Source organism: Podarcis cretensis (assembly GCF_951804945.1).
Source record: "Podarcis cretensis genome assembly, chromosome: 5".
In the NCBI taxonomy this organism is placed as follows: domain Eukaryota; kingdom Metazoa; phylum Chordata; class Lepidosauria; order Squamata; family Lacertidae; genus Podarcis; species Podarcis cretensis.
The window spans coordinates 102,845,983-102,861,103 of NC_137174.1; the positions used below are offsets into that span (position 1 = coordinate 102,845,983).

Below are 15,121 nucleotides of genomic sequence, written 5' to 3' on the forward strand. Positions count from 1 at the left end.
CAATGTGCAAACACTTCTGGCATCCTTTCTACCCATAACCCAAATGGCAATGTGAATTCTCCACTAGAAGATACAGAAATTGGCTGCCTCGGCTGGCAGAAGCCACAAGAGCAGCAAATCCAGCCTCCAAGGAATGCATTGCCCGCTGCTGTGCTGGCAGTGACAGCTGCAGAGTGCTTTAGATCTGCCCCCCGCCCCCTGGCAGCCTCTTGGGGAACAGAAAGCGCTTCTGGTCTCCTTCCACCCTTATCCCTGACATAAAACTCTGCCACCGCCTTCTTCTCAGGTGTGGGGGAATTTTATGGTTTGCCTCAGGTGACAAAATGTATTGGGCCAGCCCTAGCAGTGGCTTTCCCTTGGTTTCTGGGCATAATTTTAAATGCTGGGTCTGACGATCGCAAAGGTTTGAGCACCCTGGTGTAAGCCTCCCCTGGTCCTTAGCCCTGCATAAGTAAGCGGTCCTCTGAGGTTAGATTAGATACAAGTGGTTGTTCCCCTATTGTGGAATCTGTACTGGGAATTTTGATAGCTGTGTATATCTGTGTATTGCAAGGGGTTGGACTAGATAATCCTTGTGGGTCCTTTCCAAGCCTACGATTCTGTGATTCTGCTGTTATGATACTGTTGCCCGTTGTTGTGATTTAGGATAGTTTTGGTTTAATAATACCGGTAATTTTAAATGCTGTTTTTTTAAAAAATGTAATTGCTTTTTTTTGTTTTGTAAACTACCCTGAAGGTGTTTCAGGACACGTGGTGGAATACAATAAATGAACAAGTACTTAGTCTATTCTTCCTAAAAACAAGCTCTACATACATTTACCATAGCCTTTGACACCTGCATTTTCAGAGCCCACCCTATTCCTGTGATTGTAACTGTTCTCAGTTTTGAGGTTTAGAGTGCTGTAGCCCACTGGTGAAGGATGGGTAATAAAATTAATAATAATAAATAATATCTTCACAAAGCATGCCCCTGGCTCTACTGCCTTTACCAGCTGTGTAGCAGGCAGAAATTCAACAGGTCAGCCTTTTGCAGAATAGAAATACAGTTATGGGGAAAGCTTCATCTATTCACGTTCTATCTGTTTTATTACTTGTGTCACCACCAATTTATTTTTGGGTCCTCTGCACCACCTGCAAGAAATCACATAATTTTGCATGACTCAAAGCAATTATTATGCAAATCAGTGTCCTCTATTGCAAGTGGGTTAGAGGGCCCAATCTGTCTAGTGTACTGGCCCCAGAAAAACCCTGTTGGTGTCCCAACAGTAGCCCATGTGGAGCTGTCCTCCTGACCATTGTTGCTGCAGCTTATCTGGATGGGCTGGCATGGGGAAGGGCAGTAGTGAGGCTGGACCTGTGAAAGTGTTTTACATTTCTTTTTGCTTTTAACTTGTTGCTATTTTATTGTTTAGGGACGCAGGTGGCGCTGTGGGTTAAAGCCTCAGCGCCTAGGACTTGCCGATCGAAAGGTCGGCGGTTCGAATCCCTGCGGCGGGGTGCGCTCCCGCTGCTCGGTCCCAGCGCCTGCCAACCTAGCAGTTCGAAAGCACCTCCGGGTGCAAATAGATAAATAGGGACCGCTTACCAGCGGGAAGGTAAACGGCGTTTCCGTGTGCGGCTCTGGCTCGCCAGATGCAGCTTTGTCACGCTGGCCACGTGACCCGGAAGTGTCTCCGGACAGCGCTGGCCCCTGGCCTCTTGAGTGAGATGGGCGCACAACCCCAGAGTCTGTCAAGACTGGCCCGTACGGGCAGGGGTACCTTTACCTTTACCTATTTTATTGTTGGGTTTTGTGTGTTTATGTTGTAAAGCGCTGTGATACATTTTTATGATACACACACACACATATGTATATATATAATAAAATCAATGCCCCGAAGCCTGCCCCCAATTTGCTCCATTGGTGGCCCCCACAGGTTCATGCCAGTCCTATCCAGGTAGTAGGAGTGACACTGGTGTTTGGAGGGCAGCACTGCCCCCTCCAGGCTGCTGCTGTATGCAAGGCTTCAGGAGGGAAGAAGTGGGGCAAAGAACATATCCTTCCGTTCCTTAGAGCAATAGAGAGCCAGTGTGGTGTAGTGGTTAAGAGCGGTAGTCTCGTAATCTGGGGAACCAGGTTCGCGTCTCCGCTCCTCCACATGCAGCTGCTGGGTGACCTTGGGCCAGTCACACTTCTCTGAAGTCTCTCAGCCTCACTCACCTCACAGAGTGTTTGTTGTGGGCGAGGAAGGGAAAGGAGAATGATAGCCGCATTGAGATTCCTTCGGGTAGTGATAAAGCGGGATATCAAATCCAAACTCTTCAATAAAGTATATTGGATTGGACTGGTTTTTAAAACTGAACTGTAATGATAAATATAAATAACATTAATAATAACAACCATAACAATAGGTGGAGGAATCACAGTTTATTGGTAGAGCACATGGTTTGTATGTTGTAAACAAAGAAACTTCCAAGATAAAATCTCCACCTTAGAGAACTGGTGTCAGTCAGAATAGGTAATGGTCTTGCCTAACCTGGTACAAAGTTCAAAGTACTTCAGGTTGGAACTGGCAGTCAGCCCTCAACTGAAGCCTTTTAGGCTACATATATAGCCAAGCTTGTGAAGATTTCAAGAAGGTAAGGGTTTTTGTTGTTTTAAGAAAACTGCTTTTTCTTTTCCTTGTTCCAGGCTGGCTGGAGCAGCCCATAACAAAAGCATCCCTGGTGGCAATTGCAGCATTTTGTTTCAAGGCCCCCTATCCCACAGTGCTACTGCAAAACATGGTGACTTTGGCCTGATCATTAAAAGTCTGGATGGATGCGCATACTGGGAGCTCCACTAGCTCTTATTCCATTTCCAGGCACAAGTCAAAGTCCTCCTGGTCTCTCTGCTCCTTCGATTATGCAGGGAGGTTTTCCTCACAGGGCTAAACAGGCAAAGACAGTTCCAAACAGTACAACCTCCAAATCACAAGAAGAAAACAACCCATCTAGAAACAGGTTTGGCCTCTCCCGGATAGAACCATAGCCCCAGAGCTGTTTCTGGATTTGGATGCCAAAGTGGCACCACACAGTTAGGGGGCTGGTGTGCCAACTGTGCCACAAACTGGGGAATGCAGAGCTGGCTATTACATTGGGACAGCAGATGCAGTTTGCCCAAAATTTACAGCTTAAGATGTTGACAAAAACCAGGCATTGGGAGGGAACATGTTACTCCAGAGCAAAAGCAACTGCACTGACTTCCTCATTCTTTGAGCCCAATTCAAGATGCTGCATTTTACATTAAAGATCAGACTTTAGCAATGACCTACATTTCTTTTTTACGGGTGTTTTTAAACACCGCATTGCCGCTGTCTTAACTGCTTTTATTTCTTGCTCTGCAATTCTGTTTAGTTCTGCAATTGTTTTATTGTATTTTATGTTTTTTAAGTTGTGAGCCATCTCAAACTTTTCTAAGGAAACACAACACTGTTGTGTGGAGCCGCCTCTGGGTTTGGTTCAGAAGCACCAGTCGATGGGAGAACGCAGCGACCGGACTGCAGTGGTGGCGGTGGGCATCTGGCCATTGTTCAAACAGCTGCACTGGCTGTCCACTTGCTACTGAGTCAGGTTCAAGGTCCTTGCATTGCTTGACAAAGCCCCAAACAACTTGGGTCCAGGATACCCCATCATACCCCAGTTCAATCACAGAGGTCATCTGCAGAACCATCGTTGGTCATTCCCTGAGTTGGTGAGGCTCGTCTGACAAGAAGGAGTCGCGCCTTTGGTGTCACTGGCCCAGTCCTGTGGAACTCCCTGCTACAGGAAGGCGAAGCGGCTGCTGGAACAGGAGCGGGACCAGAGGGCGGGGTCTGCTTCTGCCTCCAAGCAGAGCCCCAGGAGAATCTCGGGGGGACTCAGCTGCTCCCGCCCCCCCCCCCAAGTTTTGCAATGGGGAGGGCGGCCGCGGAGGCGGCTCCGGGTCCTTCTGCAGGGAGGCTGTCCGGGGCGGGAGCGGGGCGGGGGGTGCTGCGTCTCTGGCGGGCTCGGCCTGGGACTCCAGCTCAGCGACCTCGCCCGCCTCAGTTTCCCCAGCCCTAAAATGGGGTCGGGGCCAAGCCACCACCCGGCCGCTGCCATGGCGACCGCCTCCTCCCGCCTCCCCCGCCCGCAAGACAAAGGCGGACGAAGGAAGGCGGAGCGGGCGGGGCAAAGCGGGCCGCCCCTTTTATTCGCTGCTTGCTCCTCCAGGGGGCGCTCGCAGCCTCGCCCATTGGCCGGCGGGCCCGAGTCCGCTACTGGCCGCCCTCAGCGTCCGTCTTGGGCTCCGTCCTTCCTGAATGGCCCTCCTCAGGGATCCCGCCCCTTGTCCTTTCCGCGACCCTCACTGGACCAGCCGCTGGCCTTGGCCTCCTCCTTCAGCTCGCGCAGGAAATTGTCGCGCAGGCGCAGTCCGCGCGTCAGGGCCGAGGCCGTGAGGCGCGCCGCCGCCCGGATAGGCCTCGCCTCCGCCAGCCGCTCCAGGAGCCGGTGGTCGTTCAGCAGGGCGAGCAGCAGCCGGCGCAGGACCATCCTCGCCGCGGACCGAAAACTCCAGGCGGGAGAAGGAGCCGCGTCGCGAGCGCCGGGCAGGTCACGTGCTGGCCTGGCGTCGGGATTGGCCGCGGGAGCTGAAGGCCGCGCGTGCGCCGGGACTGGCGTGAGTTGGTCCGCCTGACCATAGAGTAGCGGGTCCTGTGGGCGGAAGTGAACGCAGCTTCCGGGCCTTTGGCTGAAGGGCAGCTAGAAGTCAAGACAAACCTAGACAGCATCTTAAAAAGCAGAGACATCACTTTGCCAACCAAGGTCCGTCTAGTAAAAGCCATGGTTTTCCCGGTAGTGATGTATGGAAGGGAGAGGTGGACCATCAAGAAGGCTGATCGCCGAAGAATTGCTGCTTTTGAATTATGGTGCTGGAGGAGACTCTTGAGAGTCCCATGGACTGCAAGAAGATCCAACCTCTCCATTCTGAAGGAAATCAGCCCTGAGTGCTCACTGGAAGGACGGATCCTGAAGCTGAGGCTCCAAGACTTTGGCCACCTCATAAGAAGAGAAGACTCCTTGGAAAAGACCCTGATGTTGGGAAAGATGGAGGGCACAAGGAGGAGGGGACGGCAGAGGACGAGATGGTGGGACAGTGTTCTGGAAGAGACCAGCATGAGTCTGACCAAACTGTGGGAGGCAGTGGAAGACAGGAGTGCCTGGCGTGCTCTGGTCCAGGGGGCCACGAAGAGGCGGACACCACTAAACGACTAAACAACAACAACAAAGAAGCCAAGACAGCTGAGGTCACTGGAGAGAGAGCTGTCAGGAGTAAGCATGGGCCAATGGTACCCGGTAGTATGGGAAACCACCTTCTTGGAAAACTAACCGACAAACTGAAACTGATATGGGGACAAATAGAAGAAGACGCCTGTTGTTGGCTCCCTTCTATCACATTCACAGCCCAAGAAGACAATGACAAGAATCCACCAACAGCAAAGGAATCCCTCTGGCTAACCTGATTCAAAAACAGCCCCAGCCCCCACTCACACACAAAAAGAAAGCTCACCACAGCTAACCCCACCCATGGCCAACCCCATCCTGTCTCACCACCAAAGGAACACAAGTGAATAGTAAAGAGAACCTGCTCAAACGATGCTGATGCAAAACCCCACAAATGTAAAACAGAAACATCGCCACCTGACCCTAACCCCACCCACCATGGCCCCCTCCACCTCTTTCCCCCTTTTCTTTCTAACGTAACACTACTGTCTCAAAAAATGAAACTGATCTGTAGAAAATGTAACATGAAAAAAGAGACATTGCACATACTTTTGTAAATCAATAAATATTTAATAAAAATAGACTTTAAAAAACTGTACATTTATAATAGTTGTAAAAAGCTTTGGGACTTTATTATGAAGTTGCTGTATGAAAGAATTTTTTCTTAATTAAAAAAACCCTATTAAAAACAAAACAGCTAAGGTCACCTCAGTGCTTTCTCTCGCAGCAGCAGCAGCCACGGCAGAGGTTGTTGTGTGCATTCCTCTCCACAGCCCAACCTCCAGCTGCAATGGGGTCTCATAAGGCTGGCCTGGTTTGTGGCGGCGGGAATCCGTCTCTCAAAGTCGGAGTGAGCTGCATTGCTGGGCTGCTGTAAGCTGCTCCCTTCCAGCCCAGGCTCTGGTAACAAGTTGTGTTGGGATGGGGAAAAGGTGAGATATATATCACCTATATATATATTGCATATATGATATGTGTGTGTGTGTGTTTGCCCCACCATGTAATGCCATGTGAGTTCGGAAGACTGGCCTCCTCTGAGCCCGTCGTTGTGGTGGTGTTGGGGATCCACTGGTGCCCAGATGCACTCATTGTACAATCCTGGATTTCTCACCCGATTTCTAAACTTGTGAAGTGCCTGAGGTCTTGTGATGAAGGGCGGAATATAAATCTAATAAATAAATAAATATTAATAAATAAACGCTTCTTGGTGTTAGAGATACAATCCATGTAGATATGTGCCTTCTCACAATGCACAAACATAGCTCCAAAAGTGATAGCGGCTAATAGCAGCCTTTTAAAATTTAAATGCCCCCGCCCTTTAAAATTTAAAGGAACTAAAATCTCCTTGTCATGGAAATGCAGTTCCTCCTAGGTAGGGTACCGCAGTTCCTCCTAGGTAGGGTACCGCTCCGGCAGGAAGGTAACGGCATTTCCGTGCGCTGCTTTGGTTCACCAGAAGCGCTTTAGTCATGCTGGCCACATGACCCAGAAGCTGTACGCCGGCTCCCTTGGCCAATAAAGTGAGATTAGTGCTGCAACCCCAGAGTCGGTCACAACTGGACCTAATGGCCAGGGGTTCCTTTACCTTTACGTAAGGAGCCTCAAAGTGGCGTACAGTCTCCTTTCCCTCCCCCCCCCCCAGCAAATTTTCTGTGAGGTGAGTGAGGCTGAGAGACTCACTCTCTCAAGAAGTGTGACTAGCCCAAGGTCACCCAGCAGCTGCATGTGGAGGAGCGGAGACGTGAACCCGGTTCCCCAGATTACGAGTCCACCGCTCTTAACCACTACACCACACTGGCTCTCAGTTTTTTATATGGAAGATGCCTGATGCATATGGGGGCCTGGAAAACCTTGCCTGTTGTTGTTTAGTCGTTTAGTCGTGTCCGACTCTTCGTGACCCCATGGACCAGAGAACGCCAGGCACTCCTGTCCTCCACTGCCCCCCGCAGCTTGGTCAGACTCATGCTGGTAACCTCGAAAACACTATCCAACCATCTCGTCCTCTGTCGCCCCCTTCTCCTTGTGCCCTCCATCTTTCCCAACATCAGGGTCTTCTCCAGGGAGTCTTCTCTTCTCATGAGGTGGCCAAAGTACTGGAGCCTCAGCTTCACAATCTGTCCTTCCAGTGAGCACTCAGGGCTGATTTCCTTCAGAATGGAGAGGTTTGATCTTCTTGCAGTCCATGGGACTCTCAAGAGTCTCCTCCAGCACCATAATTCAAAAGCATCAATTCTTCGGCGATCAGCCTTCTTTATGGTCCAGCTCTCACTTCCATACATCACTACTGGGAAAACCATAGCTTTAACTATACGGACCTTTGTTGGCAAGGTGATGTCTCTACTTCTCAAGATGCTGTCTAGGCCTGTCATTGCCCTTCTCCCAAGAAGCAGGCGTCTTTTAATTTCGTGGCTGCTGTCACCATCTGCAGTGACCATGGAGCCCAAGAAAGTAAAATCTCTCACTGCCTCCATTTCTTCCCCTTCTATTTGCCAGGAGGTGATGGGCCCAGTGGCCATGATCTTCGTTTTTTTGATGTTGAGCTTCAGACCATATTTTGCAGTCTCCTCTTTCACCTTCAATAAAAGGTTCTTTAATTCCTCCTCACTTTCTGCCATCAAGGTTGTGTCATCTGCATATCTGAGGTTGTTGATATTTCTTCCGGCAATCTTAATTCCGGCTAGGAATTCATCCAGCCCAGCCTTTCACATGATGAATTCTGCATATAAGTTAAATAAGCAGGGAGACAAAATGCAGCCTTGTCATACTCCTTTCCCAATTTTGAACCAGTCAGTTGTTCCATATCCAGTTCTAACTGTAGCTTCTTGTCCCACATAGAGATTTCTCAGGAGACAGATGAGGTGATCAGGCACTCCCATTTCTTTAAGAACTTGCCATAGTTTGCCATGGTCGACACAGTCAAAGGCTTTTGCATAGTCAATGAAACAGAAGTAAATGTCTTTCTGGAACTCTCTAGCTTTCTCCATAATCCAGCGCATGTTTGCAATTTGGTCTCTGGTTCCTCTGCCTCTTCTAAATCCAGCTTGCACTTCTGGGAGTTCTCGGTCCACATACTGCTTGAGCCTTCCTCGTAGAATTTTAAGCATAACCTTGCTAGCGTGAGAAATTAGTGCAATTGTGCGATAGTTGGAGCATTCTTTGGCACTGCCCTTCTTTGGGATTGGGATTTGCCTGTAGCATTTCCAAATGTCAGCTTAATAACTTAATAACCTTGCCTGTAGCATTTCCAAATGTCAGCTTAATAACTGAGAGAGGAAAGTCCCTGAAACATTCCAGAACTGCTTTGTTATCTTTCCACAAAATAAATACATCTATATATCACCTGTTGGTTGGACGCCACCCACAATCTCTGCTGAGGTTTGGCAAGATTCCAGGGGAGTCCCAGGCACTTACCCAGGGTCTGTGTTCCCTTGAGAATGAAGGCATGGAGGAGGCTGTTGTAGCTTTAAGAAATATGATATATTGACATATCTACACCTGAATTTGGATGGAAGGAGTCCAGATCTAACAACGTGGTCATCCAAGAGGGGTTTGTTCCCCACAGCAGTGCAGCAGTGGAGTCCAAGGCATCTCTCCCAGCCTCCCTTCAGCCATCCTGCCAAAATGGTTCTCTCCTTTGTTCTCAGCCCCCAACTCTACATATGACATCATGCTCTGCTACCCCGGTAACCTTCCAAATCTCCTGCCTCTCTTTGTACATCTGGGCAGGGGGGAAGGACAGTTCTCTTGCATTACCAATGGCCCTCAGTGACCCTGCATCACTTCTTGGTAGCCCTAGCGTAGCCAGGTTGTTTTGCATAAGCTTGCCCATAATTCGTCTGCAGTTTGTATTTTCCCTTCATATTCCAAATGGATGCTTTATTTGAGATTCCTGCATTGCAAGGGGTTGGACAATAACCCTATGAATCAAAACCCTATCATTTATTATTTCCGCTAGAAGAAGTTGTTCAAGCACATGTCAGCAGGATTGCTGCTCTTGAGGTACAGGCTCATTGGACTTCCTTGAGTGGGAATTGATCTCCTGAGGGTGACATGAACATGTTCCTCATCAACAGCACCTGGAAGAGCTACCCAAAGGTAGATGTTGGTCTATGTCCCACCATTTCCGCCCTGGCCCGCCACCTAAGGATACCAGCTGCTGCAGCAGCTGGCTAGGCCAGCTAAGCAATGGACATTATGTTTATTTCAATGAACTGAATAGAGTGAAAGATTATGAGTCATGGGGGCATGGAGAGTGCGCGTATTAACAGCGCTTGATGTCAGATGCCATCAAATGCCATCAAATGCCAACAGTGTCCTTCAGCTCTCTATATTGGACAAACAGGCCAAACCTTATGCCAAAGAATAAACGGACATAAATCTGACATCAGGAACCACAAGACAGAGAAACCAGTAGGAGAACACTTCAATCTCCCAGGACATTCTATACAAGATCTCAAAGTAGCTGTTCTATTACAAAGGAATTTCAGAAATAGACTGGAAAGAGAAGCTGCTGAATTGCAACTTATTACCAAACTTAAAACCATGGAGAGACCTGGTCTGAACAAAGACATTGGATTCTTATCTCATTACACATGACAAAGCCATTTTTCACCTTCTCACCCCTTGCTTTTTCCTGTAAGACCTATTGCAGTCGTTAAGAGTCGTCAACAGGCTCATCACAGCTATCTGCCAATCACCCAATCCCACCACCCTTCTGAGTAATACCCCTCCCCACCTTCTCACTATATAGAAGGGTCTGGTGACTTCTGTTTCAGTGTATCTGAAGAAGTGTGCATGCACACGAAAGCTCATACCAAGAACTAACTTAGTTGGTCTTTAAGGTGCTACTGGAAGGAATTTTTTTCTTTTGTTTTGACTATGGCAGACCAACACGGCTACCTATCTGTAACTGTTTTATAGATTATAAATGCTTTGTCAATCATATAATATGACTTTTGCTGTAATTGTAATGTTTAGCATATTTTTGTTGCCACTTTGTTAATACACTGGTACCTCAGGTTACAAACACTTTGGGTTACAAACTCCACTAACCTGGAAGTAGTACCTTGGGTTGAGAACTCAGTCCCAGGATGAGAACGGAAATCGCGCACCAGCTGGATAGCGCGCCTCAGGTACCACTGTTGTGTTTTCTAGGCTGTAATTGTTTTTACTGATGATTTGTTAGGCTGAAAGAGCTGCTCAATGCCCCAATGCTGGGTCTGAATACAAAACACTCTGAAAACTTGGGGAACCTGCAGCCCAGACCTCCTACAAACCCAAAGGAGCAGCAATCTTATCTCCTTCAGAAATGTTACTAAAAATAGCCTAACTGCATGGACAAGAGTCAATGTGAAAGCTGTGCAAACATTCTTTCTTCTCTTCTCTCCATTCTGGGAGATTAGACGACTTCCAGGTGCACACAGGACTCCGCATTCTCAGTGAGGCCAGCTTGAGAGAAGAGAACATGCTGTGGCTGGGTTGCAGTTTACTGCTGGCGGCTCTTGCAGGTACAATCCCCCCCCCCCCAAAAAAAAAAAATCTGGACAGTTTATCTGCCCAAGAATAGACATGAAATGTTGGGTGAGGATGAACAAAACTGCAGTACAGAAGCTGGAATGCAAATCCACGGCCATCAATCCAGAAGAGGGCTAAGATTTCAGTGTGCAAGTAGAGGTGTCCTGGCAACAGAGGAGGGGAAGGAGAACCAGGCAGTTAAGCCAGGAAACAGAAATGCAGGAGGGCTATCACCATTGTCAGTCATACTCAGGTTTAACCCACTGATATTAATGGGCATGCCTAACTTAAGTCCACTGATTTCAGTGGCACTACTCCGAGTATTACTTAGTTGGATACAACCCAAAAACCCACTCTCTACACTGACCATTCAGACTATTCACCCAGTCCCACTTTATTAAAAAAGCTCAGTGGTGTTAGACTTACCATAGCAGCATTTGGTCAATCTGTGCTGTCCATCACTGAATTTGTTCTGTAACAGTGTGTGAAACTGACATATCCCTAAGCAACTTGGTCTCAAAGTACCATGAGACCCCAAAGTACTTACTTTCCAACGTGACCACCAAGATCTGTTGATGGGGCACTTCTGCTGGTCTCCTCACCCCAATGAACCCTGAGGTTTAGCTGGACGTCATTAGGGATTGAGCCTTTGGTGTGGCAGCCACTGCCCTGTGGAAGTCCCTGCCACCAAAAGCCATCCCTCCCTTCAGACATCTTTTGAAAACTTTAATGTTTAGAGAAGCCTTTGTAACATGAATCTTATTTCATAGTATTGCAGAGTTGGAAGGGACCCCTAGGGTCATCTAGTTCAATCCCCTGCAATGCAGGAATCTCAACTCTGTTAACTAATTAGTATTTATTGGCATTTTAATGATGTTTTCATGCTGATTTTATTCTCATATATAATAATACACATATACAATACATATATATGTGCAGGTTGTAAGAAAATAAATTAACAGCTCATATCAGAATAATTAAAAGCAGTCAATTATTTGGGCTGATTGTACAAAGAGGAAATGTCACTATTATATGGGGCAAACCAGCAGTGTACTATAGTTACTGTTTTGGAATAGTCTACAATAATACATTATTATCTTTCCTGTGATTTTATAGAATCATAGAATAGAATCATAGAGTTGGAAGAGACCACAAGGGCCATCGAGTCCAACCCCCTGCCAAGCAGGAATTTAATATCGTGGCTTTTATTTTAGCAGTATGAGTATGTAGAACTCTGGCAGAAATGAATCAGGAACAGTTGCCAGCCACACTTACTTGCAATATGAGACCAATAATTCAAAGGATTCCTATGCAGGGAGATGGAGGTGGAAAGCAGGATATGGTGGCAAAAAGTCGAGCCTTTGTTTACTAGCAGGAAGAGATTGCATGCAGCGCCCTCATCTAGCTACCGTAGTCTGGCTGACAGATGCCATGGGATAGGCTGGATACCATTTCCTGAGTTCACGAGGCCACATTGCATTTTAGCATGTTCCTAACCAGTGAAAAGGTCTTGATTTTTCTCTCTACCAATTATATATTGAGCTGTTGCAGCTGCTGAGAAGTTGGTTGGTAGTGCCAAGTGCCAACAAGATTCTGTGCCGTGGCAAGTCTCCCTCCAGTCAGTGCACCATGTCTGCAGTGGGGCCCTCATCAGCCAAGAATGGGTGTTGTCCTCAGCTCAGTGCAGCAGGAGGTGGGTATAAGCCTGCTTCACACCCTTTGCACACAATCTGTCTCCCACAGGGAATAAAGTCCATTCTCTGCTGTTGGCTGCTCTGTTCTCATTTGAAATAGGAGGGCAACTTGTGCATTTGACTGCCTGCCTACAAGAATCCTTGAGGGCCAGCAAGGAATCTTTCAACCCAGGCTGAGGCAGAAAAACTCTAGGGAGAACACTATTGACCCTCCTGCTCTTCTTCCAGCAGCCCAGACCACATGGAGGTCTGGCTTGGCCTACAAGTCCCTGAGACTCTTCCTAAGGAGAAGCAACAGGTCATTGCTGCTGCCAAGCTGGTCCCTCATAAGCAGTTCAACAACTACACACTGGACTATGACATCATGCTCATCAAGCTTGCACAACCAGCTGTCCTGGGTGAGCTAGTGCAGCCCATCAGTTTGCCCAGCCAATGTGCCATAGCTGGGATCCAGTGCCTGGCTTCAGAATGGATCAGCAGCAACTGTGAGTACAGAGAGGGTGGTGCTGAGAGACTAACCAGGACCAGCAACAACTGTGACAGACTGGAGCAGGGGGCTGCTGGAAGATGCCCCTCTTCGTGGTCTTGGGGGAATGTGGTGGGGACACGCAAGGGGGCACTGAAGTTCCATAGTGATGCATGGGATAAATGACACCGTGCAAAAAAGGGAAGGGTAGATGAACGGCAAATGGTGGGAGGGAGGCACCAACAATTCATTGTTCTATGATAGATTCATGGCAGGTGGCAGTGCCCCCTTGAAGCAGAAAGAGCTCAAGGAGAGAGGGGTGAGGCCTGAGCATAAGAGTCTCCCTCCTGCCTTGCCCCAGGCAGCTGCTCAGGATCAACATATTTTGGGCTTACAGCTGATGGAACAGACAACCTTCTGCAGTGCTCCTACCTTCCAGTCACATCTGATGCCACGTGCAACAATGTCTACCCAGGACGGTTCACTGACAGGATGCTTTGTGCTGGACAGCTGGGCAGCAGCCAAGATGCCTGCAAGGTGAGGCTCTTCTCTTTTCACTGGCAAGTCCAGTGATTGGGGGTGGGGGTGGGGAGCAGACGAGCAGAGGCATACCTTGACTCCCTTGCGATCTTGGCCAGAAGCTGTATCAGTACATGTGAAGCTGGGAGAGACCATGGACCTGAAACTCCAAAAGTTTGCTTTTTGTCACCTTTCATGCTCTGCCTGTGATTTCCTCCATGACCATCACGACTGCTCTTCTTCCTCTCTCCCTCCTTCTTTTCCTGCAACTCTCACCTGCTGTCTCTATCTTTCTTCTCTCCAAGCGCCACTTGGCACTCCACTCACAGTTCCAATAGCACCACTGGCCAACCTGGGAGATGGTCCTGCAGGGCTGATGAGATGGGTGCCTAGAGGAGCCTGCATGCCTTGCCTGGCCTCCCAGAGGGGCATGTGTGCTCCTAGCCACTCCAAGCCATGGGTGAGAGGTGCGGTTTTGGTGGCCCCCTGAGCCTGCACTTTTTGGTGGGAGGTAAGGTTGTATAGGTGTCCCTGATTTTGAGTTCAGTAACATGGTCTAATTATGTGCATCCACACACACTATAGATGAATGCTTCCCTTCAGACTAGAGCTGTCTCCAACCAAATCACTCACAAGCACAAGCATGCTCCGTAGGCAGGCTAGTAGCTACTGGCCGAACATTAACCAGAACTAAACAACAAAGCATAATATATTTGAAAAGTACAATAAAAAGCCATGTGCCAAATCCTCCCCATATCAAAGTTAAATAGCATTTATGTCATTCCCGCATTCTTGAGAGGGACAGAGGGGCTGTAAGCGCAAGCGCACACCCAGCCCAACAGGGGAAGAGAAATTCTCCAGCTGCAAGAGCCAACCTCTTGGGACCACTCAGGAGGTACGGTACTTGTGGCTGGGGAAAGCCTCACACACCTCCCTCTCTCCTGCTGCAGGCAGTGCTCCAGGGCCTGAGAGTTCAAATAACAACAGTGAGAAATTGCCATGATTTGATCCTGTCCCCTGGAGAGTCCCAAAGCTGTTGTCTGTGTCTTAGGGAGATGTGGGCAGCCCCCTGGTGTGTGAAGAAGCCATCCAAGGACTGCTGTCCTGGAAGAAAAGCTGCAGTGAAGAGAACCGGCTGGGGCTGTACACCAAGGTCTGCATCTTTGAAGACTGGATCCACTACACAATTGCCAACAACTGAAGAGCAATAAAGCCAGATTGTGCTCTGACCTGGTATCTCGCTGCTCTGAGAAAGACCCTGTGATCTGGCACCACCAGCAATGCAATGACTATACAGGCCCGGCTACTGTGGAAGAGAAGGCTTCTAGGAAGCCCACCCCCCAGTCTGCCCACCACCAGAGGGGTCATGGCTGAGGCAAGGGAGCAGAATCAAATGATTTGCTCCCTCACTCCTCAGCTTCCAGCACACCTCCTGGAATGGCTTGATTTCACATTATGGTAGATGTTGGTTAGGTTTTACCATGTAGGTGAGGGAATATATTAACTATGTTTTATTCCTCCACAAACCTGGCCAACAGACAAAACATCAGCTTATCGCTTGTGTTTAGAAGCACAGTGCTGAGCATCTTAAACAGTAAAAACAAAAGCCTTTAGGCTGATCTCCCCCTTCTGTTACCCTGTTTATTATAGAAACAGGCTACCG

At 48.4% G+C, this 15,121-nt stretch overlaps 1 protein-coding gene across 5 annotated transcripts; it reads left to right on the forward strand.

Annotated features, from left to right (window-relative positions):
- Positions 1 to 5,139: 5,139 nt before the first annotated feature.
- On the forward strand, positions 5,140 to 14,687 carry LOC307217135 (trypsin-like). 5 transcript variants are annotated; one of them, XM_079978267.1, is made up of 6 exons: positions 5,140 to 6,197; positions 10,668 to 10,772; positions 12,322 to 12,472; positions 12,702 to 12,958; positions 13,301 to 13,476; positions 14,409 to 14,687. In XM_079978267.1, the coding sequence occupies exons 2-6, from the start codon at positions 10,730 to 10,732 to the stop codon at positions 14,667 to 14,669; spliced, it is 888 nt and encodes a 295-aa protein (XP_079834393.1). In that variant the 5' UTR covers positions 5,140 to 6,197; positions 10,668 to 10,729; the 3' UTR covers positions 14,670 to 14,687. The 5 variants fall into 5 exon arrangements, with proteins under 5 accessions (XP_079834393.1, XP_079834394.1, XP_079834396.1 ...); XM_079978268.1 differs by lacking the exon at positions 5,140 to 6,197 and having other exon boundaries at positions 10,193 to 10,772; positions 12,705 to 12,958; XM_079978270.1 differs by lacking the exon at positions 5,140 to 6,197 and having other exon boundaries at positions 10,204 to 10,772; positions 14,510 to 14,687.
- Positions 14,688 to 15,121: the final 434 nt, after the last annotated feature.